The following is a 26,995-nucleotide window of genomic DNA, read 5'->3' as shown; positions in this document are numbered from 1 at the left end:
TAGCAGTAATTAGGAACCTTGAATCAAACAATCTGTACTATATCAAGGACTAAGATACAGTTAAAAGCAAAGGCAAGAAAGATAGATTGAAAGTTTGAGTAGCATTTTTCCAATAGAATTGCAACAGACCAAGAAAAGCCACTAAAAGCTTCATCTTGCAGAGTCATTATAACATTATAAATCACACTACAAATTTAAAGATAGAAAAATCAGCAACTGTATATGACAATAAATATAAAAACAACAGTCAGACAAACTCACCTGCAAAAACAAATCAGTGTGAGTCTTATCTTTGTATAGTTTTACCTCAGCTTGAGCTCCTACCGACTGAAGAACATCAGAAAATTTTGTGCTGCACAAAATTATTAAAAAGATGGCGATGGTCACAATCATCCATACTATTAAATATGAAAGCCATGCCACTCAATCAGAGATCAAAACTATGCAGCAAATAAAATACTTGAACATGTCAAAGTAGAACTATACGATCTGAATCTATTCATTGTCTGAAAACTATACAATCCTTAGATACTTATTTTGATATATCACAAAGGAAATTTAATTGTAGCTAGGCCTTATGGTGGCCAAGTACATGTGTTTTAGAGTTACTCCTTTTCTTTCTTAGATTGACAGGCCATTATGTTAAAAACTTCATTGAATGAATCTCAATGTGGTTTCAAGCCCCATGTGTTCTCTGTATAAAGACATGGCAATCATAAAGTTTGGAGCATAAAGACATACAAAATCATATATTGATGGAATTAAAGAAATTTTGAATGAGAATTTTATGTAGAGCAAATGATGCATCACAGTTATTCTTGAGATCCACATAAAGCAACCAAGTCCCTCATAATGAAACATGAAATAATGTATTAAAAAACATTTAAGGAATGTTGCTGTAAACTTTTGTGTAATTATATTAATTAGTTAACATTTACATAACCTGTAATTAGCCTACCTTTACCAATGTCTATTTCATTAGCATGGATTCTGATTTCTTTATGTGATGATCGAACAAAATTTGGTACTGAAACCAACATGCATAAGGTGGAAAATTGATGTTTCTTACATCTATGGCTGCCAGCTACAATTTCGATTCAAAACTTTAGTGTGCACATGTAAAAATTCATGCCTGCACTCCTGTAGCTAATCTTATCTATTTCTGTTACCCCCTCGTACACACATTCAATTTTGTATGACCAATATAAATACTGAAAATGGAATCAGCATGCAAGAAATGAAAAATGAAGCAAGTGAAGAATTAAAAAAAATCACGACACAAGGTATGCACTGGAGAAGCCCATTTTGGGAGCTTAAGCATGGAAAAGGGATTATGCCTATTTCCATGTCACCAAAAATATTGTTATTTTTATAGTTTTTCATGATGATAGAATGACTAGAACATGAGTACTAGTCATCTTCGTCGCAATACTCTATCTGAGTGTCCAAGTAGTCACAAGTATGAATCTATTCTCTTTGAAAATGATAAGAGTTGACTCTTTGTTAAATTATTTCTGAATATTTTGCAAAGTGCGAAATCTATTATTATCATTCATGATAGTACTTCATAGGCATCATTATAAACCTTACTGAATAGGAAAATGAATTTATGTTGATGATTTACATATTATTGCAGAGATATTTACCTATTTATTAGGTTCATTTCAATGCCTATTGAGTAGATTTCCCCTAGAATGAGATGTTAATTTTAAACTTCAAAGAGTTGACAACATGTATTTTCTTAGCATGAATTATATTCTTACTCAACAGAAGATGAAACATACACACACAGTTGATGAATTCTAGCAAGGATCCTTTTGTGGCTAGCTGCTGCAGTTCACAGTGGTGATATGTTCATGCCCAAAGAAGGCAAAGGCACAGCCAACTGACAAGTAGGGCTACCGGCTATCTATTACAGAGAACCCCTTCTTCGATAAGGAGTTGATGGTTAACAGGTATTGCATACAATGTGATGGCTGGCTAAGGTGTTTGTTCTGAGGTGATGCGAAAGAAGAGGGAAAGATGATGAGCAAATCAAAGGGTGAAGTGGCAAGAAGAGAGAGCAGCAAGAAGGCAGTGAGAGGTCAGGAGATGCTAGGTTGACGAAAATGAAGCAATACATAGAGGCATGAGAAAGAGTGTTGAAAGCTAGCTTCTTGGGTAGACAAAGTCTGGATTGCTAAGAGACATTGAGGAGGACAAGGAATGCAAGTAACAAGTCCTCCTAAAGGCTAGGAAGCGAAGGATCAAAGGTTTAGTGCTCAACCTAGCCAATAGAGTCATAGACCTTTCAGGAGCACTTGGAGGAAAGAACACCAAGAGTTAAAATTTGTTAGAGTTGTTGATCAACCCCACAGCAGCCCAAGGATCACCAACAACCAAAAGTCCTTCCATCCGAGTAACCGAATTGGGTATAGGATGTGAGTACAATATGCCACTACTGAAAAATAAATTGAATGAATGATTCAATAATCAGATGATCTATTCAACAATATACAAGCGTATATATATAGAGATTACAAGGCGACATTCTAAATTAAGAACAAGTCGTTTAAAGTGAACTATTGAAAAGCTAAATGCTAAATAAAGCTTAAAAGTTAATTAACTAAAAAGCTAAATGACCAGTAAACAAGGAACTAAATATAGGTGACTAAAATATAATTGCAGAAACCCTAGGAAAATTTTCAATCTGCAAAAAAAAACTCCAAGTTGCAGGCCCGAAAATCTCCAGAACTCTAAAAAAAACATGAACTGCTGCCCAGCACAAATAAATTCGTCCACGAACCACAAACCCTCGAAACCCTCAAAAAGCCTTCAAAAAAGCAAAATCGTTTTTTTATAAAAAAAGTAAAACAATAAAAAAAATCTGAAAAATATTCCAGAAATAAGACCATGAATTTTTATTAAAAAATTCGCCAAACTTAAAAGAATCCCATCGACCCGCTCTGATACCATGAAAAATAAATTGAATGAATGATTCAATAATCGGATGATCTATTCAACAATATACAAGCGTATATATATAGAGATTACAAGATGACGTTCTAAATTAAGAACAAGTCGTTTAAAGTGAACTACTGAAAAGCTAAATGCTAAATAAGGCTTAAAAGCTAATTAACTAAAAAGCTAAATGACCAATAAACAAGGAACTAAATATAGGTGACTAAAATATAATTAAATATTCTAATAACTACTGTATTTTTTTGTGGGGGGAACAGCAACATCCCTAGAAAAATAAGACTATATATATATAGAAGAAAGCAGTTAAGCTCTAGTATATTTCCACAAATCAACAGATAGTTGGTATTTTGCGTGAGCCCTTAACAAAAGAGAAGTTTGAAGCTTTCAAAGACAAACTTGAATTGGTGCAGAATTCCTTCACCACTAAGAGGGAGTGTTGAGTTTTTAGCTCAGCTAGGAACTTCCAAACAGGTTCAATGTGAATGTGCTGGAAGTAGATCAAACTATTCTATTTTGCATTTCACTTTTAGTTAAAAAGGGAAAATCTTTTATTTAACTAATTAAATCATGTTAAAAAGGGAAAGTCTTTTATTTAACTAATTAAATCTAATAAAGTGTAGGTATACATTAATGGTTTAGACTTATCTTCCAACTCATTTTTTGCAAGAGATAAGGATCTTTTTTAATATTATAAATAGTATAAAGATCACAAGATAGAAGAATTAAATATAGTGATAAATTCCGTGAAACTATTTGACGAACAATTTTTAGAGGTATCCTTGTAATTTTTTGAAGCTAATGAAAAACTGATTTGAAAGTGTAATTATTTGTGTATTTTTTTACGCCTTTGTAATTTAATGTTTCAGCTATCGTGTAATTGATGCAATGTTAAGAGAATAATTTTGATCATTAGAAGATTAGGACAGCAATCAACCAGGTTGAAACTCTTCAAAAAGTCTACTCAAAAACATAGCCAGAGTTAGAACCCTTGGTAATAGTGCCACCTCTCACATGCTTTTTGGAGAAGGAACTCAAGGTGGAATGTGACTTCAAGAAGGCTACACCATTGGTGCACAAGAAAGGGATTTTTCACGGATCATTTAAGAGAGAAAAAGATGAAGATGATAAAAGCAGTCAGGATGGTTGAATAATATCTGAATCAAAAAGTATTACATGCCACTAGTGGGTGCACAAGTTTCCAATACTCAGAGTATAAGGGATATGAGGATGCAAAGATTCAAGTGAACAGGTGGAAAATCATATAGCAATCCAAAAGAATCATGGCATCCTTCAAGAAGGTGACAAAACTTGCAGCAACATTTTCAAAACAACCTCTCATAGTACCAAAAGTTCAATCCATAAGGGACTTGCACTGATCACAATGTGAAAGATCCCGGATAGATCTTTGCTGTTAACCTGCTGTAATTTTTTATTTTTAATTTTGTTTTCCTGTTTATTTAAGTTTTTCTTACAGAACTAGACAGAAGTGCAGAAAGGGTTGTTTGTTTTTGTGTTTTTGATTGTTTTATAGCATAGGAAGGAATAGATAACAGCAAATATGAAGCAATACTGAAATAAATGAGGTATACAGCAAAAGTCAGAATTATTGCAAATCGTACCAGGCAGATTTGTCTGAATTACAAAGCCAAACAATGAATCCAATGTATTTCCCAAGCTCTCATACAAATTCGAAGTCAAACTGGAAGATGAAGAATGTTCTCCAACCCCACATACACTGGAAGTGAATACAAGCAATACCCTATACACCACGTGGTGTATTTGCTGCAAATGGCATTCCTCCAGCTGCAATGAACCACGTCTCCACTGGAAAGATGGTAGGCTACGCTGAAACCCTACTGAGAATTGATGCCTCTGTCCTTAATCACCACGCAAAATGCCTTATAAGTCCAGTGCCAAAGATTGCTGAGGGCTACGTCCCAGCCAATCCTAATCCTGGGGTTTGCGTCCCAGTCTAGAAATCGCTCTCCAGAGCAAATTCATACAAGTTGTCAAATATGCAAAAGATAATCATAGAATGAAGCTCCTATCCCCTTATAACCCCTCTCAATTGTAAATCGAACCCTAATTGTCTCCAAGTGGCGTGGTCTAGTGGAAATGTTATAATTTCTTATTTTAAAGTGGTCGTGTTACTAGAAAATGACCTTTTTCCCCATAGACAGAAATCCGCTCACTGAATTGCCCTGAGACCAAAGAGAAAGATTTAAAGAATTTCAAGATCTTTCCAACGAGCTATCACACAATAGGATGCGCATCCAGATGAGGCCAAAAATCCCCTTATTACTCCAAAATGGCTAACAACTTAGCCTTATTTAATTATTAAACGCTAACTTAGGAAATATTAAAAATATAACCCAAATAGCCACAAAATGCCCAACTGACATTACAAACCCTAAAATCATCCTGTCACCTGTCTGTGACTTAAGTCGGAAATCAAGGATTCACTGGTAGTCTCATCCCTAAAATCTAGGGATGCTCCTAAAATTTAGGAAACAAGCCCAATCTCTCTGAAACTGAACCCAAAGAGGCATCTCATGGAGACCCAACCTTGGGCATGATCAAACCTCCTAAAAAGTAGGAACTGCCTCCTAAAAACAAGGAATGTCTCCCAACTGATCAATAACTGCTAGAACACCAAGTCTCCAACACTAAATAACCAAACCGGGTCTCTGTCCAACCCTGTCAGCCTACAAGACCCCATAATAAGCTGACTCACATGTCTCTGCTAGACTGAGCTAGAGTGGGGACATGACACAATGCATTTAAAATTGCATATTTGTGAATTAGCTCTAGTATCCAAAAATGCAGTGGTGATATGTCACTCTGCTAAAGAATATTAAGCAAAGAGCCACATGGACAGTCAAACAGCATAGTGCAAAGTTTCTAGACCTTTTGGCAAAGCCACTGCCCAAGGTGATTATGAAGCAGCATAAGGAACTGTTTGTTTATACCATAGTCATTACTATTAAGCACCAAAGCATTAGGACACAGAGGGAAGCAATGGAAACTGTCTTGCAAATGGAGATCAATGGAAAGATTCAAAAGCCCTTGAGCATAAGCCTGCAAAATAATGCAAATGGAAGTGCAGATCATTGAGATGGGGCAGTGAATAGAATAGCCAGTAACCGGCAAAGCCACTGAAGTTAAAAAGAGACAAAATTGTGCTGCCTATAAGGATCACGCAGCAAAAATGATTGTGTAGAGAGAATATGCAATAACTAAAGTACATACTAGTGGTGTCCAAGGATAAAAGTGGCAACCCCAAGTACACGGAGAGAACATCGCATGCTCAATTGTCAAACAGTCATTTACTTGCCACATGTCATGTCTACAACATACCAAGAGCCTCTTCCTACAGTATCAAGGAGTGTATCAACAAAAGCATGGTGACAACTGGCACCAAAGAAGAGTGACATGAAGCCTTGGGGACTAAGTTTGAAATAATGCTACAGAAGAAAAGGGAGTCAAAGTTCTGGCCAAGGCATAGGCTATGCCAAGGAGGAAATTCACAAGAAAGAAAGAAAGCACAAATGACAATACACCTCTGAGCAGAGGAAGAAAAGTGGTGACAAAATAGTGAGCACCAAGCAGAAGACAGCATGGTAGAGACATAGAGATTTAAGAGTTAACAAGGAACTACAGCATCTAGAGTGTATGACATGCCAGAGATCAATCTAAAGGGAAATGCCAAAACAAAAGAACAACAGACCACATTAATCAAGATGGTCTACTAGCTCTAGGATGGAAGATGACTAGGCCTCTAAAAATTCTATCTATAAAGAGATGATTAAGGTCTTGTGACCAAGTATGAAACTTTGATAGCAATAGCAAAAAGAAAAAATGTTGATAGCAATAGCAAAAAGAAAAAATGTTGATAGAATCGAAGAGATGAAAGGATGGAGAGAAAAGCACAAGAGATGATGGGTAGAGTGTGGTGCAACAAAATGGGAAGACAGTGTTTGAAACTTGAAAGAATGAATTTCCAGAACATCGGAAAAGTGCCATTACTTCTCTATGCAAGAGGTTATAAGAGAGCACGGGAAGAGCCAAAAAGGAGAGTTTGGGTAAATGGAGAGTTGCACACAGAGATGTAGCACCGAAGGAAGACAAAATGAAGATGCTGATGGTGGGTGAGGAGGAAAATGCCACCTACCCTACATAAGTTGGACTGAGCTAAATCATTTTTTTCCTACAACTTCGCCGTTGAGGGAATAGAATGAGCAGGCAATGAAGAGCCTAAGAGCCTTGAAAGATGCAAAAGAGACAACCAACATTTAAAGGGCCAAATTGTCAAAGGATATAAAAAGAATGAAACGACATGCAAGAGAAGCATCAACCAGTGGACCAGCACTATTCCTGTCAGCAATACCCAGAATCCCATCTAAAGTTAGTGAGTGATATTGTCACCAGAGCAGAGATTGATACAGCAATCCTGGATGAAAACATGCAAAGAGCAGGTGAGTGCACAAGGGACATCATTGTTGCCTCAGAGAAAAAAATTGACATATTGAACAATGCACGGCACGTGGAAAGTAAGACCATAGGTGAAGAATTGGAAAGGTTGGAAATTCTGAAGGTCTTTGTTTCCCAAACTTTGGCAACTTAGAAATCCAAAGTTCTTCCTAAGCCAAGTGTATAAAAAGTGTTGTTATCAAGGGAGGAGAAGGGCTTGCTAAACACACAACCTTTCTAGGGAATGGTAGGAATGCAAAATGATGTAAACGATGTGAGTAAAGATGGCAGTCATCACAAGAGAGGATAGGCTGCAGAAAAAGCTGGAATAACCCAAGTTATTGATCACGAGCAAGAAGTCACTCCAACAAAAAATCAAAGAAGTGAATATAAATCCATTCAGTTGAAATCCAGCACTTTACTACAACCAAGAAAATAAATGAGTTATGGATCTCAATATTGGAAAATCAAAAGACTTGTGCAGAACTTCACAATTCCTTCCTAGGAAACCCTGGAAGGGACTTTGCTCAAATTTGCTGAGAGTGCTAACAAAAAGATATATGAGAAAAATATCAAGCACAGATTGAACTTACCAAGGGAAAAGCTATTGTCTCAATTCCCAGTTATTACATGGCAAGAAACTGTCTTGAGCAGAAGTAACCAAGATGCAGAAATGGAGGGCCAAACTAGAGTGAAGCCAAGGATCAAGGAGGACGAACTCAGCCAATACCTAAAACAGAGTGATCAGCATAGAATAAGTCCACTAATGGTTGGAAATGCTTGGACTTTGCCCAGACGAAGAGAAAATTCAAGCGCCACGAGATCAGTGTCATGCAGCAACCGAAGGAAAGGAGGCAAATTTTGATTAGCACCAAATTGATCCACGTAATTAAAACCATGTGGGAGGTTGTGTTCCAAAAATAACAGAAAGATAGAAAAAGAACTTAGTGCACTGGGCAACGACTTGCATAAAAAGTTTCTCATGCTAAGGACTGCTGAGTATTCAACATACATATTCTAAGAATCACTTCCCATATTTTGTGTTCATTTAGGCTCATGTTGGAGTTTCCTGCTCTTCCTTACCTAAGTTGCTAGACTGAAGCCTGGTTGGGTAGCTGTAGTAGGAAGGTTATGGGTGAAAGCAACTTTTAAAAGTAGTTAACCAAGACACCATCAATTTTAAACTAGATGCTAAAACAACCTCTTCTTATACTCATGGAATTTCAACCTGAACATGCATCCAAGTTTCATGGTTTGAGTTATTGAGGTTTGTAGACACAAATGAATAGATTTTGAAAAGCATGAAGTGGGTGTTTAATTTTCTAGGTTGTTTCCACTCAATTGCACTGACCAATTCATCTATGTCGCAGTTTTCTAAAAGGAATCAATAATATGACTTTTATTTTCAATTCTTTAGATCATTAGAAAGAACCAAAAATTTTAGTACTATGTGGCAAAGGGGCCTTTGATGATATCAAGTTCAACATTTGATCTATGGATTTAATGTTTTCTCCTTCCAAACAAACCACTGGATTCATCCCCATGAATTAACAGCAAAAGCGTGGCTGTCACAGGAGCGTGTATTTTAAAAATATTTGCTTCACACCTTTGTCAAACCAAAATCTGAAAAACACAATTTTGATGCCTTTTTCAGAATAGAAGATTTCTTGTGATGGAAATAGACAAATTGATCTTAAAACAAATGAGTTTGGTTATGTGCAATGTTTCAGTGTAATCTTAATGCATATTTAATTGCCCTTTACTGTTTTCCAAACAATTTATTAAAGAAAATTGCTTGGTTGTGATAGCTGCATTAGTAAATATCAGTATTGTTTAGATACTACATTTTATTTACATCGTGGTGGTCTTTACAATTTGTCAACTCTGAAAACCACTGGGAAATCTAATCCCCACCAAATTGCAGTGGATCATCAATTTTATTAACCCTGCGATTATGAATTTGCAACTCATGGCCTAAGGATTTCAAATCATTCAGTGCAAAAGAGTTTGCAAAAATATTTTAAAGGACACTAATATATGGGTATTCCTTTGGAATACCCCTTTACTCTTTTATTGACTTCTTAAACTTTTTAGCTTTATATATGTCCCTCTTTCAATTGACAGAATTTGCAAAAATTTATTCTGTACTTTCCTTTTCCAAAATAAGTTCTCCTCATTATGATTCTTTACAGAATTATATTTACACTAAAGTTTTTAATATGACATGGAAATCTTTTCTAAACCCGGTTTTTGAATGCTTTATTTTAAGCAGACAAATTCTTAGTCGTGGTCAAGAAAGGCTCAATGACACACTAAAATACTTTCTTTATTGTTGTAATGAAGCTTACCTGGCCTCTGATGGAATAGAGTAATCTCCTGTGCCATGCAATAGATAAAAGGGGGGCAGAAGAGAAACTGCATCCCTATAAGATGGATTTTGTACCAATATTTCTGGAGAAAAGTGAGCCAAAGAGTCTTCCCCTTCCATTACACTGTAAAAGACACCTATATTCAGCTTTGTTACAACAAATTGATGCTATAGTCGGCATTAAATCTAATTCAAACAAAAATAGACTAGGGTTGTAAACATGTGCTTTTGTAATCAGATGTGACATATGAATGGCCCAATAAACTTATTACTATAACGTATAAATTATAATACATAAGTTGTTATTCATATAAAAAAAGATTAGGAAATTGCTTGCCTCAGAAAAATAGAACGATATAGGCCTCGTTTATGAAAATGATCCACTAGATGAAGTAGATTGTATCTGTAGTTTGGAAAACACAAAAGACAGATCAGGCAGACTATAAATCAACTGTATCTAAGTTAATCATAAAATCAGCATGGCATATCAGATGAAAGGGTTATTGAGTTTCAGATGCACCAACTGGCAGTTCATTAACAAGAATAAACTCAAGCAATTATAAACAAGACAATGCATCCATACAGTCCTCAGTTTGTATATTGAATAAATGATTTCTTTTTGGATGAAAGGACAACTTACTATAACATTTTTCTTCAAAATTGCATATGATCTGTATAAGGGAGACACAGGAAGTAAAGAACACAATTGCATCTAACTTTATAAGTTATTGCTAGCAATGACAGGCTTATTAATAGATGGATTCTGCAATAAGGTCTGCTATGTTGCCAGATTGAAGATTGTCTGTTTCACCAATATTATTCTCCTTGGTAAAGGGGTAATGTTTTTCCAATTAACCAGATTATTAATAGCTAGATTCTGAAGTGTTGTTGACAGCATCTGAATATTGTTGCAGCTCCCAAATTCCAGAAAATGTGAATGCCAACCCCTGCATGTTAGGTTGCAAATTGTGCAACATAATCATATAGTTCTATGGCTCTTGCCTCTTGAGATTAGCATTGTTTTCATAGAAAGGAATTTCCGAATGATGCAACCTAATTAATAGTAGTTGTTGTCATTATCTACTTAAATCTCACAATAAAAAGTAAGAAATTGCCGCATCACTTCACTTACTAACACAATGTTTTGCCTAGAAGCTATGCACGGTATGAAAATGAGTATAGGACTATCATGAATTTAATTGCGTAAGAACTGTCTGTACTACTCTTGAATTAGGATAAGGTCAACATCTTCATTAAATCCTGTAAACTTTATCTACATTAAAAATAATAGGATCAATACCTACATCGCTGAATTCTGTAAGAGCAGCCCTAGGCCATTAATTGAGAATCCAAGTATGAAGGATCAATGCCATAAAACCCAAAAAATATATTATATTCCTATCTACAAATAGCCAAATTAGTATCTTGCAATAGAAACTAAGAGAATTAAAGGGAAACTCCTAGGGCCAAAAATGTAACCAACACTAAAACAATAAGATACCTGTTGACGTGTATTTTATACACAATCATACACAGAATAAAATACCATTAGGCATCTTATCCTCTCTTGAGAAAATAGTCTCTAACTGCTGAAGATCTGCAAAAAGGATCAGTTAGATGGACTCCAAGGTTCTTTTAGTGGGGTCTCCACGTGTGGACAAGCTTTTTAGTGGTATGATGTGATTTGCTGTTTCCTCCAAGGGGTCTTACGTATTCAAAGCTCGAAGATTTTACTAAACTAAAGGAACTTTCAAAAAAAAACAAAAGATAGGGTTTAAGAGGTCTAATCTAGCCTAACCCTATGAACGACTTAGCATGAATGAGATTTGGCAAGACTCAACCAACTTCAATTTTGCCATAAGATAACAACTCAATCGAAATTAGTGCGATCTTCTAAGGTAATAATGATGTTCAATGCATCAAAGACCAGGGACACTACTACGAAGGTACATATCCTAGATACGACAATGCTTGAAGGTTAAAGACTCAAAATGTTCTCCAGTCGACCACGCAAGGCTTTCCTACAATCAGCAAGAAGCTAGTGGTTTGGATTGCGAATCTTACCAAATATCAAATCTCACACTTAGTCTTTCAAATTAACAAACTACTTTGATTGAGCGTGATTCAAGTACATCCAACAACCATGAAGATAACTTAAGAAATTTGCAACAAAACACCATAACTTCAATATTTTATTGATTTCCAAGTCATCATATACAACAATTGCTTGAGTTTCTCTCTTCAAGACTCAATCTTGCTACAAAATAAGAATTGCTTCTAACTTTAATCTCTCTATTTCACTCTTATCTGACTATTCGACTATTAACTATTACCAAATGAAATGAAAAATGGGGGTATAAATAGCATCCCCAGTTACAATGAAAGGTCCAGATTGAAAGTAAATCAACGGACAAGATCATGACACCTAAACCCTAATTAGGGTTTGTTACAAATGACCTCCTTTTTACTGAACAATATTAAATACATAGCCAAATATTAAATTTGGCACAAAAATCTAGGAGGTATCAACCAATGAGAAATAAGATGTCATGTCATCTGTAACAACCTTTCATCTAGAATCTTATTCCCTTTCCAATTCTCTTTCTTAGCATATGCAATGAATTTTGTTACGATTCCTTCGATTTCTGTGATTGGAATCTCGGGAAGATTCTTGATACTCTCTTCTAAGTGGATGACCTGATCGAATGCATCTAGAAGAGCTGCGTCCCAAGTAGGTTCAAGTTCCTTTGTTCTATCAATCAGGAGCATGGTGGCATACATCTGATCATACTGCTCATCTGTAATATCTGCGTCCTTGCGAAAGATGATCTTGATTCTATCCTCAAATTCTTGTATATCCACATCTGTCTCGACCTCGATCCTTCTGCCAAGAATGGTACGAAGTACCTCAAATACTCTGTCCTGGATCGGATTGATCACCTCCTCAACTTGACCACATCTAACACTGATGTCCTCGAAGAGAACACTCTTTATATGGAATAAGGTTGACCACTGAAACAAACTGTGAGAATCACCTTCTAAGATCCTCTCCTACGTTAAAATTCTTCTGGATGTGTGTCTTATTACTTTCAAGACAGGGATGACAACGTCCTTGGTATGGGCAAATGCAGCTATTGTTGCCATCAATCTGTGGACTATCTCAAGAACTTGGATAGCCTGATGAATGATCTTCGACATCCTTGTAACAAATTCTATAGCCATTGTATGAGATCTATCCATCCAACTACATGTACGCTGGACCAGGTTCCTGAATCTTTCTACTTCATTGATCGATTTAAGGGGCAATGCTTGCACTGGTGATCTAACTGGATCCTGACGTCCCAAAGGTTCATTGATGTGACTAAAATATGTCCTCCATGCACCGACCTCTTTCTCAAGCTTTCTATTCTTTTCTACTTCTTCTCTAAACTTGTCCTTCAATGCCTCAAATGTGTCGGTGGCATCATCTAAAGTCTGCTCTGCTGTGGATGGTCCTAACTCAAAAGTCTGTATATCATAATCCTCTGCTAGGATCTCACCCTCATATTTATCTGCTGCCGGTGTAGCTATCTGCAGTTTTCTAGATCCAATCTCATCTCGAATCATCTTGGACATCTTTGTAGCCTTCTTCTTCTCTGTTATCACATGTGAACGTCCAACAAGGCTCTCTAAGTCAATTGCATTGTCCTCGTCCTCAATTACGATCACCTTGGTCAATCTTTCCTTCAACCAATCTGGGATATTCGATCTTGTCTCTTGAACTTGAATTTCTTTATGTACTATTTCTTCTTGTCTGGGAGGAGATGTTACTTCATTATCTTCTTCTAAATCATAGTCTTGGAGAGATCCATCTAACGAAACATGTTGTGCCTGTCCTTCCTCCTGTCTGTCATTCTGTACCATCGACTCCATGGACTCTTCCACTCGAACTGTTCTATTCTCTGGTCTGGAAGAAGTACCTGGTGCTTGATCTTTGTTGGCACCTTGCTTTTTCTTGGAAGACTCTTTCTTTTCCGATCTTTCCTTTCTCTTCGAACCTCTCGAATGGAGATTGCCCTCACTGGCACATCGAAGGTTACCTTCACCTGAATTCCTAGGATTAGGATTGCCTTCACTAACACTTGCTCCACCTTCGGCTAGTTTTTCTTCCAAAGTAAAAGACATAGCTATGTCTTGTTCTCTCAACTTCTGATGCTGAACGTCTACCCATCTGCGAGTACAAGACAAGACTGGTGCCATCAAATCATCTAAATCCACGGCCTCGGGCTCATTCCAATTCAAACTTATTGTTTTGCTTTCTCTATCATATGAAGACTGGATGTGCCTGCCATTGTCCTGAGCTTGGTCGGCCACTCTGTAAATCCTGCATTTCCTGATGAAATCCAAAGGCAATCTAGAATGTATCCTTCGTTTCACTTCGAGATCATCTAAGAGGTTCATCATAAAATCTTCAATTTGGTGCTCATGTTTAAATCTTCTACCGACCGTCTCCTCTAAATGTCCATGTGGATCAAAACTATTCCTCCAAGCAAAAGATGAAAAAGAATACAAGGCTAACTCCTTCTCTGCGTCATCCATGGCTAAGACATTAGGACATACCTCAACTGAATTACCCAAAATAATAGGTACCTAGACTCCATTCTGATGTCTGTGTCTGAATGCCTTCACATATGCTGCCAACTGCCTTGTTACTTCAAGTAACACAATTCTGTCTGTCGGGTACCTCGGCAACATGTATGGAGGTAAAGGACATCCATGCACTCTAATGTAAATGAACTTGGGAAACTGAATGAACCAAGCACCGTACCTCTTGATGAACTCCTGGGCATCTTGAGATAATCTGTTGTGAATCCCTCCTTGCAGCGTCCTTGTGATATTCATCGTGAAAGTATCGTTGACTAACTTGTAGTTCTTCCCTGGCGGATGATGCAAGTAGGTATAGGATTCACAAGCTCTGACCTCGCCGGGTCCTCTTCCAATCACTCCTCTGTGGGGTAGTCCTGCGTACTCAACGCTCCTGATTAAGGCATAGATGACGTATGAACTCATGTGGAAGGACTTAGTAGCCCTGAGTCTTCTCAACTGTACGTCTAAGCAATGGCTAATTATTCTAGCCCAATGTATCGTACCTTTTCCTTGAACAATCACCTGGATGAAGTAAAACATCCACTTCTCAAAATAGAAGGCATGAGGTGCTCCCGTAACTCTGTTGAGCATGGTAATCAAATCTCTGTATTCCTCCTGGAAATCAATCCGGTGCGGTGTGTTCGGTACTTTGCTCAGACGGGGACGACTCTTGAGTAGCCAGTTCTTGTTGATTATGCTTAGGCAAGCATCTGGATCATCATCGTACACTGATCTGGCTCCTTCAATGCTCTTGTATATCATGTCCCTGTGCTCTGGAAGATGGAAGGCTTCACTTATGGCTTCCTCTGAAAGGTACGCCAAAGTGTTTCCCTCATTGGACACAATTGTCCTGGACTGTGGATTGTAGTGACGGGCACACTCGATCATCAACTCGTGGCACTGAATAGCTGGAGGAAAACCGGCCGCCTTGATGATGCCACTCTCTATTATTCTCCGAGCGACAGGTGATGGCTTGCCGATGTAAGGGACCTCTCAGAACTTCTTCGTGCTAAAGTTCCCCAGGTTTGTATCTCCAATGTTGCTCCACTTCGACACGATCTTGGTCTCCACCTCTTCGGTCTTCTGATCTTCTTTCATGAGAGTCGAGCGGCTGGTGGATGCTCCCGCCTTTGGGGTCGCCATACCTACACAACATTTCATTATAAGAAATAGATTTTGCAATAAATAACGGTGATTAGAGAGATAAAGTTTTTTAGGAAACCTCATGATAAGTCTCTAGAGTTATCATTTCCTAAAAACAACGATTGAGCTAAGAGAAATTCAAAAATCAAAATTTCAAAACTTGAAATACGACGATGAATGAATAAAGCAATAATAATAAATCGCCATACCTCAATAGAGAGCTAACTCTAGAATGCAAAAACAAAATTCGCCTAGGCAAAATCTGAGGTATAAAATAGTCTTCAATGTGGTCTCCTCAAAATTGACTTTGCCACCCTTGGAGTGAACGTGATCTTCAAGTATCGCCTTAGACGTGGTCTTAAATGACCCTCAAATTTGTCCTTGACAAATCGCTCAAACAAATCCTCCAAGTCTTTAGCAAATTCGTCTTAATGTATCCTCGAGTTCGCATTTGATGTGGTCTTCAAATTCGCACCACCCTTGATAACTAAGCGCCACCCTTGGTTTGAATTCGCACCACCTTTGAACACACTTCGCACTATATTCGCCTCTTCTTAATTCGCATGAAGAAAGGTAAAAATGATTATGTGAAAATGAAATCTCTCACCCTTCATATATAGCGCGCTCATCCTTTCACCCCTTAGGCCGACTTGCTTAATAAAACCATTTTTTAAATGATTTGCAATAAAATAACAAGGCCGACTTGCTTAATTGAGCGCTCCAAATTGATTTTATATTAATTAATTAATTAATTATTAATGCCTTGCGTTTTTTAAATGTTAATTTCGATTTTTAAATAAAGGCAAAAAATAATTAATAAAAGATAACGCCATATTAAATGCTAAATAAAATGGATATTCAATTTTTAAATTGATTTAGCATTTGAGGAAAATTCGAATTGCTTACTTGGCGCCAAAATTGGAAAAAGGAAGGGACGTACCTCATCGCTCTGGTCCCTTGGAGAGGGACAGGAGCGATCCATGATTTTGATCTTGATTTTGCATTTCTTACGTCCAACTCCTTCATCTTCGCGTTGAAAATCGATCATCATGATGAGTCCTTCGAATTTGATCATCTTGCATGCGTACTTAAATGTCTTTTGAGTGTTCATCGCCTTTGTCCCTTGGAGAGGGACAGGAGCGATCTCCAAATTTCCACGTTCAATATGCATCTTTGCTCCTCGATCTTTCATTGTTAGCGAATAACATCTATGCTCGTTCCTTTTGCGCTTACTCCATTTGTCTTCATTATGTGTTTGGACGTATTAAAGGGACCATCGCCCTTGTCCCTTGGAGAGGGACAGGGGCGATCCACGTTCTTTTCCTTGACCTTGGCAACTTTACACTTTGATCTCCTTTGCAATGTCCTCTAGACGCCGTCCTTCACTCTTCCTAACCTCGCTTCGCTTTGATCTTGAAGGAACGTGAGTGTTTTTGATAGTATCGCCTTGGTCCTTGTCCAAAGGACAGGAGCGATGTGAGCTTTTACCTTGATTGGCAATGTTTGGACGTTCAACACTCTTGCGAATTATCTTCAAACGATGCCTTGGACCATATGCTATCTTATGACGTCTTGACTTAGTTTGAACTTGAAGCAAGACGAGGAATCAAAAGCAAATCGCCCTAGTCCCTTGGAGAGGGACAGGAGCGATATAGTCTCCATGCTCAAAATGATGATCATTTTACGTTCAAAACCCTTGTATATCATCTTTTTATGATGCCTTGGACCTTCTAAAACATTGCGAAGTCTTGTCCTTACGTAAATTTTGCAGGAAATGGCCAATGCATTCAACATCGCCCTAGTCCCTTCCTGAGGGACAGGAGCGATCTAGGCTATAGGGTGCGAATTCAATCATTGCGACGACCCTTGAATGTTTGTGCTTGCTAAAAAGGTCTTGAAGTGTCCCTCGCCATCTTGTCTTGACTTGGATCGACCTTGAACTTGCATAGGAAGTAATATCACCATTGTATCGCCCTGGTCCCTTGGAGAGGGACAGGAGCGATTTTCCTTTTGTAGCCTTTACCTCACTTTGCCAGGTTCCAAGTTTATATTCAACGGACTTGTCCTTCTTCACTCCATTCGTCCATGCCTTGACATCATCTGTAACTTTGCAAGAAAATCATTTATATCAAAAATCGCTCTGGTCCCTTCCTGAGGGATAGGAGCGAACTAGGCATTTAGCACTGTTATGGACGTTCCAAAAATCTTCAATTTATATTCAACGCATTTATCTCATGTTTTTCCTTGTTTTTGAACGTAAACTCGCCTTGACCTTTGTCTGGATTTTGCATAATGAAGGAAATCGCTCTGGTCCCTGGGAGAGGGACGAGAGCTACAAGGTACCTCGCCCTGGTCCCTTGGAGAGGGACAGGAGCGATTTGGTCAATATAGGTCATTCTCCTTCGTTTCTGCATCTCAAATTATATTCATTTGGCAAAGCATCTTCCTTTGGACGTCCTCAAATTGTTAAGTCATCAAAATCTTGCAAGGACAAGGCGAAATTGAATTTGTAGCTCCGGTCCTTCACTGAGGGACAGGAGCGATTTTCCTCCTGGAGGCATTTCTGTGCTCATGAAAATCTTCAATTTATATTCAATGGAAAGATATCGCCGTTTTCCATCACTTCCAACTTGAAATTTGTCTGGACTCTGCAGGGATGATGAGATATTTGAAAATGAGCTCCCGTCCTTCACTGAGGGACAGGAGCGATTTTGCTCCTACAGGCCAAAATAACATGATTTTTCACATTCTAACACTTCACGAGGCGAAAACAAATCAATTCCAATGCCCAAGATCAAAGTCAAAAAAAGTCAAAATTTGGTCAAAATATTCAATCGGACAAAAATTCACATTTCACTTTCAATACTTAGACAAATTTGAGCTCTGCATTAACATTCCAATTGAAAATTAGACCAATTTGGCGAATTCATTGCATTCAAAATTTGCATCCTAGAAAAGGAAGCTCGAAAGCTCTCAAAAACGACTGGGTTTTGGCCTGAAAAGACAAAATTAAAACCCTAAGGCTTGACCCTAAATCCAGACGACTAACTAACTAACAAAACCCTAAAAACGAAAGCGAAAACGAACGAAAAACGAGCAAAAAGAGGGGGTCCCCATTTGCGATGGGGCGATGTGTGAAATGGTCACAACAATACCCTAAGTAGTAAAAAGATAAATGTAAAGGTAGTTTTTTAAGTCACCACCAAGTAAGACACCAATTCGGTGTATGAGACCCTCCTTTGTTGAAGGACACAAGAGGATTGTTTTTCCATTTACCTTATATATTGTTCAAATTTGAACCTCTTTGAGTTTGGATCCTTTGATCAGCATTGGAATAATTCCAAGCCTCGGCCAAATACAAGCAAGCACTAGCCAAATAAAATAAAATGATAAAATTACTACTGATCCATGGAAAGGAAGGAATGCCCCTCAACAGAACTACAAGAAGGCAGCCAACAAAGACTAGAGATGTAATCCAATCCTGTAGACAAAAGCTAGTTCTATTTTGTATCAATGATCAGAAATTGATCAGCATATTGTATTCTCCATGTCATACTATTGTGCGTTGCACACGCTCCCTGTCGCCGACAGGGTCCCCTTTCCTTTTTTTGGGCTTTTCCGTCTTCGCCTTGTTGAGTTCCGCGCAGACTGTCTCGCGTCCTTTTGAGCGAGCCCATAATCAGTCCTTGAGATAATGATGTTGAGCAGAGGAGCCTGTGAATCCATGAGGTCAGTTGAGCTCTCAGGCACGAGTTCCAAGAGGTTGTCTAAGCTTGTAAAATCGCCTTAGATAGGCGTGGGATGATAGAGATTGGCGAAATCCGCCAAGTAAAGGATAAAGCGTCTGAAGGTTGCATGAGGACCCAAAGACGCCGATTTTCGCATAAGGATATAAGAGAGATAAGAGGGTGCAGAGGTGTAAATTTTCAAAAAACCTCCTCCGTATCTTGAAATTCGCACTAAAAGGGAGAGATTGCATGATGTTTATAGGAGTTTGCAGGATTTGTGAGAATGGCGATTTTCACCAGCTGAAAGCTAAAAGGGGGTGAAAGTTTTAAAATGCCACAAAGTGCCAAAATTGACAAAACCCACCCAAGTGCCGAAGCTCACACTTTTTAGTGAAAACACAGTAGATTTTAAAAGTTTGCAAAATGAGCAGAAACCCCGAAATTCGCCATATGGAGGTAAATTGTCAAAATGATGAAATTTGCAAAACACTTAAAAAGTCCAAAATTGGCAAAATGACTGAAAACGCCAAAATTGGCAAAGTGACTAAAAAGTCCGAAATTGGCAAAGTGACTAAAAAGTCCGAAATTGGCAAAATGACTGAAAAGTCAAAAGTTTGCAAAGAAGGTAAAAAGGCCAAAGTTTACAAAAGCACTTAAAGTGCCGAAATTTTCAAAAGCCTCCATGTCCCCGAAAATCGCGATTTGGAGGAAAAGCGAGAAGAAAGTAAAGTTTGAAAAATGACAAAAGCCTCAAAATTGCCGAAATTGGCAAAACGTTTGAAAGGTCCGAAGTTGGCAAACACACCCATATCGCCGAAGTTCGCATTTTAAGTGAAAACACAAAAGGGGAGTGAAAAGTAAAGTTTTCAAAACCTCAAAATGCCAAAGTTGACAATCTACCCCAAAACGCCGAACTTCGCATGACCAAGGCAAATCGCAAGGATTTAAAAGGTTGAAAAATAACCTCAAAACGCCGAAGTTTGAAGACCCCATCCAAATGCCAAAATCGCGATTTTCACAAACCGCCGAAGTCAAGATAAAATCGCGTGAAAGGGAAATGGCGTAAGGTTTGGAGGGTAAACCCAAAGAGCACAGTTCGCATTGTGGGCGAAAATTGCGATTTTTACAAACCTTGCAAACTCGGTAAACCCGGTAATGGCTCGTCGTAGGGCAGAAACGTGAAGTTCAAGATTTGAAAACCCTCTCCATTTGTTGAGGTTCACGTAAGGTAAAATCGTGAAGTTTTATAAGCCTTGTAAAGTAAACGCCATTAACACCATTCTCAGAGCCATAAGATCACAAAGTTAGAATTTGGAAGGGCGCCCAAGGTAAAAATCGCTATGTACAAATGTTTAAATCTGCATTTTCTTTCCAAACCATAGGCACGGAAATTTGAATAGGGAGTTAACTGTTAAAATTCAAATCGCAAACTCCCCCATCCGAAATTTGGAATTCATTCTTGCAAGGCCAGTTGTGCGAATTCACGCCATTCATTTTCGCCAGGTAAGTGTTCTTCACCTCTCTTGAAATCATTTGAAATATTCGCAAAATCATATAGATGCATACGCAAAATGAATTAAAATGATTAACTCTTAAAAACCGCATCTTTTTCCATTTATAAGACCTCATGCAAAGCAATTAAAAAAAAAAGTCTAGGAATTAACTAGAAAACACATTTGCAGACTTAGGAAAATTTCTCAAGCATCGTCCATTTTGAAATTCAATCCTAAAATACCAGAGTATAAATTCGCAATCGAGAAGCTTCATAAATATTCATGTTTAAATCAATCAAGCTTTTAGCTAAAGATGTCATGTTGTTCTTTCAATTCGGTTTTTGAATTAATCCTTGTATGTTGGCATATCCTTTATCTAACCTGCTTTACTTCCTTTATATCGCCTCGTAATCCGCATCTGGCTGTGCAGGATAAATGCCTAAGTCGGTGGTAGAATCATCAAAGACGCCTGCTGCAGCCGAGACATCGCGAGCATCCAAGTCAGATATCCCTTGCAGAGTCGAGAGGATGAAGTATCAGTATCAGAGAGGGGGACTGAGCGAATCAAAAGTTCAGAGTGTCTAGGACAATGTCGGTGATACTAACCTAGGCCATATTGATATCCAAGATTTCAGAAACCGAGTCTTCTCCCCTAATGCCTATGGCAGGCCTAGGCAGATGATGGAAAGTGGCATTGCCCAGGCAGCAGGATTTCCCCCGGCAGTGCAAAACTATGAGTTAGTAGTAGAGGCTGCCCGGCATTACCAACCAGGTTCCAGATTGGTGCTCCTCGAGGACATGGTCCTCGCTAACTTCACTCCTGAAGCCATTGGCGACGCATTTGATATTCCCTTCCCGAACAACCCCACAGCCACAACTATAGATGAAGCGCAGGGGGCGTATGATATGAATCCTGCCAGATGCAGAACACTAATAAATGAAGAGTGGTACAAGGAGAGAAGACCTCCAAGCGTCAGGATTGGGAAGAAGACCCCTAGAAGCGACTTCCACAACAAGCATGGGGACATGGTCACATTGCTCAGCAGGATTATGGGACTTCCCCAATCCAATTACTTCGAAGAATGGATGTTTTACTTCACAGAAAAGGTCTTCGCTAGGAAATCCAAGTTTGACTGGGCCCAGATCATAAGCGACAACATTCACACTCAGCTGATCGAACTCGAAACAAAGAAGTACTTCACTATGACCTCCTATTTGGTCTACATGTTCGCCAGGAATCAGCCACTGCCAGGTTTGATCATGAAGGGTGAAATCGGGAATGGGCCTAATCAGGTGAAAGTATATGATTGTTACCCACAGCTACACTATCAAGACATAGCACAAAGAGAAAAGAACAGCCCAGCCTATGCAGTTGGTCAGTATGAGCGCGTCAATGACGCCTTCACAATGCGCCTGGTCAGGCTAATGCAGGGAGGATTACACATAAGGCTCTCAGAGTAAGCTACTATTCTGGTACAGAGATATGGTGCCTGGTTCATCCAGTTCCCAAGGTTCTCCTACATCCGGATAGCTGGCTTTGAGGGTGCCCCTTTCCGACTTCCGCGGTACCCAATCGACAAGATAGTTCTTCTGGAGGTCGCAAGGCAGTCACGTCCGGCAAGCAGCTTACTCAGGGACAAGAAGCAGTCTGGATTCGCTTTCCCTATGATTATAGGCAACCAGGATGTCCATCTAAAGAACCCATCCCAAGCGAAGGAATCCTTTGCAGAGCTGGCCTCCTATGGCCTACAAGTTTATTTTCCAAGGAAATGCTTCGATCACGACAATCTGGCAAAGAGGGCCTATGGCAGGCGATACAGAGCAAAAGAGTCTGTTGAAGATTATTGGAAGAACTGCTCTGATGACTATGAGGTCCGAAGGCGCGAATATTCGAGGCTGAGTGTGCAGCAAATGCGACTTTTTGAATACCGTCGGGTCCCAGATCAACTCACAGATTCAGGAAATTGCCTACAAGTCCAGGAATTTGGGGTAGAAAGACATCTTTTGCCAGGCATCGATTGGTCGCAAGACCCGATCACTGATTTTGAGGCGGTCATGGCAGCCCCAAGAAGATATACTGATCAATGGTTGCACCAACAGATTGAGCGACTAATTCTTGAGGGTGTCGAGTTCACTTACCACTTGCTGGGTAACCTTGGTTCTCAGTCCTCCGAAGATGAGGGAACTTCCAGTGCACCTAAGGAAGAGATTGAAAAGCCTGAGAAAAGGAAGAAGGCTAAGGCCAGCAAAGGAACTCGAACATCTAAAAGAATAAGAAGGATCCCCATTAGGAGACCAGAGGTCACTTCATCATCAAAAACCCTAGTTCGTCCGATGACGTAGTTGAACTAGATTATACACCTGCTCCGCCTTCCCAGAGTGATATTGACGCATTCGGGGCTGATGATCCTCCTGCACCCGACATGCTGGACGCCGAGCTAAGAGCCATTGAATTAGCCGAACCAGATAATCAAATTGAGGAAGGAGAGATTCCATCGACTCAGGAGATTGAATTGCATGAACCCACCCAACAGAGCCGCCATGAATTGCTACTCCATAATACTACCAAGGATGACTCCACTGTTGAAGGAGAGCAAAGGACAGATGATACCCGCGGGCCTGAAAAAGACTGAAGAACAACCATCACACGAAGGCACCACACAATTGTTCAGTGAAGTGGGAGAAAATTCGGCTGCGAGCAAGGAACTTGACACTTCCTCTACTCCTCCTGTAACGGAACAGCTACAAATTTGCGATGAGACGACTGAGAACATCAAAGAACTGAGTGTAAATTTAACCATAGCATCAGCCCAGACTGTATCTCAAGAATGGTTAATTGCCCGAGCTCAACGCAAGGCTGCCACCAGGCCACCCATCGATTTGGAGGACATCTTCTCACGCATAGACCAAGCTAAAGCCAAGGGGAAGAAAAAGCCAAGGGCATATTCCAGAATAACCAAAGATGAGCAAAGGAACCGTACTCTTCACATCGCCACCCCGCCTGTAGACAAGCCAGCAGATCAGGTTACATTGGCAGATTATAGCATCACAACTGTCCTCATCAAACGAGCCACTAAGGAACAGGAAAAAGAGGAATCCAGGGATTCAGTACAGAACATACTCAGGCAACTTGAAGAAATAACAGCTGAAAAAAACATGTATCAAGCTCGTGCTGAGCAGGCCGAGGGGTACATTGATTAACTCTTGAGACCATTACACAATGCTTCTGAATCCCACATTCCCCCGACAGCATTGGCACAGAGAACCACAACAGAATTTGAAGGAGTACGGGATACTGCAAGGGCCGTCAAGGAATGGATGCAGGGCATTAAAAAAAGAGGAGAGCAAATCCTCAAGGATCTACGCGAAATGGCCCTCCATAGGGAATCCATTGTTATCAAAATGTGTAAGCTGAAGAAAGAATGCTATAACATTCATGAGGCGATGGCCAAGACTTTGCCCCTCGTTAGGGCTCTATTCTGGACCTATTCTCAGATCCCTGCTGTCGATGCTATCCTAAATCCTTATAGTGTCAGTACCTTCAAAGACTGGTATTGGACCCTCAGCATGAAGGAAGACATGAGGGATAATATCAACAAAATGCATGATAAGTGTGATGACACTTTATCAAATGTGAAGGACCTTGGTGCGAGGATCCTCAAATCCATGGTTCCTGGTTGGAAGAACATGTTCAATCCACCTATGTCGCCAATGACCGAATTATTCAAGTTATGCTTGAGATTTCAGGACTACGTTCGGGTAGAACGTGCAGCTGATCGAGATATCTGGGGAGAGTTTTTGCACGACGAAGTCGAGTTCATCACCAAGGAATCTAGAGCTGGAAAAGAGAAAGTGCTCTCCTAATGTGCTTTTTTCTTTTGAATTTTGAAAAGTGCAATTTTTGGCCAAAGGGTTATATTTGACTTCCAAGTCAACTAAATGTAAACTTTATGTGTGTACACTTTTTGAATTATTTTGGATAAGTTTTAATTACCTTTTTGGGTAGTTATTGCTCCCTTTGGGGTAGTTGCTGATATTTACCCCCCATTTATGGGTATGGGTACCCTTTTGTAAGGATGAATCTGGGCCACTTGTTTAGATTAGATCTTGGCCATTCATCCATTTTTGAAACCTATTTAAGGGGACTGGTTTTCCCTCATTTTGTAAGAAGTTAATGGATTGTTGTTGAAGCTCTGGCGAAATTTATAGGATTTAATGCAAAGTTAAAACTGTTTCAAGTTTCCTTGTGAGTGCATGGTCTCCTTCTTCATTAGTTTAGAATTTTCAGTTATGTTTCTTTCATTTCTCTATAGCATTTTCTACATAAACATCTGATAGAATCCTCGTTGTTCATACCATTAGGGAATGACTGATTGTCTTTCCTTCTGTATGGTTAATCTAAACCTTTCATATGCTTAGTTCGGTTATTGAATACTCAATGAATGAATGTTAAAGTTTTGATGTTGTATTTAGTAGCATGAAAACTCAATTTTCCATTGAAGATCGCACTAGACTGATACAAGTATTGTGCTTAAATGGCTGGTAATGTTTAGTCTAGTTACTCGGAGGTGTCTATATGTTTTCTGAATATATTATCCTAGTTAAATAATTTAGATTTTCTGTACCTCTCTTTTCCTATCCCTCTTTTTCCCCTTTTTTACCAAAAAAAAGAATCCGCAGCCCTGCTGAAAATAGTATCAATCCAACTGAAACCAATCGATAACGAGACTGTTAGAATTTTAGGGAACTCATCCAGCAATTATCCATATCACCGTAAGTCCCCTTTGTGTTTCCAGCAAGAACACATCAAACCACTGAGTAATCCCGCAGTCAAGACCTGACAATCGAAACCTTGAGGTCGTCCCCTTTGATCAAACGAAAAACAGCATTAAGGATTTCCTTATCTCAAGAGAGGATAGGATACTCAGCGAGTACATTCTATTCTGCGTTGGCTGGATGGAGTTTGCAGCAATGCGACTTTAGACACCTCAACACATACCCAAGTATCAATGAAATGAAATCATCATTATTCAAGTTTTGAGCCTGGGATGACAAGATATAGTAATGAATGGCCAGTCAGCATTAAATTGACCATTAGAAGCCAATGACCGATCATATGCTACACAGTCACATAATGACTCCATAATGTTTTATTAAGATATGATAACTTTTGATAGGCTTTTGATAGGCTTTTGATACACAAATTGTGAGAGGGTGTTCTATTGACAACCCTCATATGTGTTTTATTGCAGAAAAAGAATTGCATACGATGTCAGATTGACCTGAATCTTGGTACAGGTGTGTTCACCTCATTTTTTGACATACCCACCAGGTTTGGTCCATTTCTTTGACTGGTCAAACTGGCTTGAGAAGAAAACCAAAAGATCTAGCCCTAGGACCAGAAGGTTTATTTTAATAAGTTGTTTTCAGCCTCCTGGTGAGTTTATCTGAGTGTTAGAGACAACCTTTATCAACTGAAAGGCATGTATTCAGTGATCCACCTATTAAGATCAATCAACAACCTTTATCAACTGATACGCATGTTTTCAGTGATCCACCTATTAAGATCAATCAACCTATTTGATCTGGTACCGGTCTTTTAAGTAGACAGAAATGAGAAAAGCAGTAGGAAGATCAAATGTCTTCCAGAGTTGAGAGATTTGTTAATTTCCATGCTCCAAGAGAGATTCTACTCTATCAGCATTTCTTGAGACTTGAGAGTTTCCAAGCTGTGGGTTTCTCTAGGGTAAATAGAGGCATCTCTTAATGTGAATCTATTTTTTATATTGGCAATGTTCTACATTTTCCATTGTTGTAAAATAATATAGATGCTTGACTGGGCATTCTAATATTTCAAGAGGATAAATGTTTTCTGTACACACCGGTATAGGACATGATTACAGAACACCTACATGTATTTTATCATGTATAAAACTTTTTGTATTGCTGACATGGAGGTTTTTGAGGTTGCATGTGCATTTGAATTTCAGCAGTGTAGTCGTGTATTTAGGTTATTAATACATTGGAATCAAAAAAGAGAGCTTTGTCATATAGCCATAGAACATCTGTTCAAGATATACAAGTTCAATTTCACTAGCATAAGCTTTGCATTGACAACATCAAACATCTAAGATTTGTGTTGAAAACATTGTCTTGGCCTTAGAATAAGCAATTGTAATTTGTGAATCATTTTGCTATATAATCAG

The 26,995-nt window shown here is 38.9% G+C and overlaps 1 protein-coding gene across 2 annotated transcripts in view; it reads right to left on the bottom strand.

Annotated features, from left to right (window-relative positions):
• LOC131055068 (isoprenylcysteine alpha-carbonyl methylesterase ICME) overlaps positions 1-26,995 on the bottom strand; it is a 92,656-nt gene that overhangs the window by 36,843 nt on the left and 28,818 nt on the right. Inside the window, exons 8-10 of one of the 2 annotated variants that reach the window (XM_057989708.2) lie at positions 10,137-10,202; positions 9,780-9,923; positions 262-352 (exon numbers count right to left, since the gene is read on the bottom strand). In XM_057989708.2, the coding sequence (XP_057845691.2) occupies positions 262-352; positions 9,780-9,923; positions 10,137-10,202 (301 nt within the window). The remainder of the gene's footprint in view (positions 1-261; positions 353-9,779; positions 9,924-10,136; positions 10,203-26,995) is intronic. The other variant, XM_057989715.2, reaches the window with a different exon arrangement.

This window comes from Cryptomeria japonica, chromosome 2 (genome assembly GCF_030272615.1).
Source record: "Cryptomeria japonica chromosome 2, Sugi_1.0, whole genome shotgun sequence".
Lineage (NCBI taxonomy): Eukaryota > Viridiplantae > Streptophyta > Pinopsida > Cupressales > Cupressaceae > Cryptomeria > Cryptomeria japonica.
Note: the sequence above shows the minus strand (reverse complement) of the source record. Positions and strands in the feature narration are given on the sequence as shown.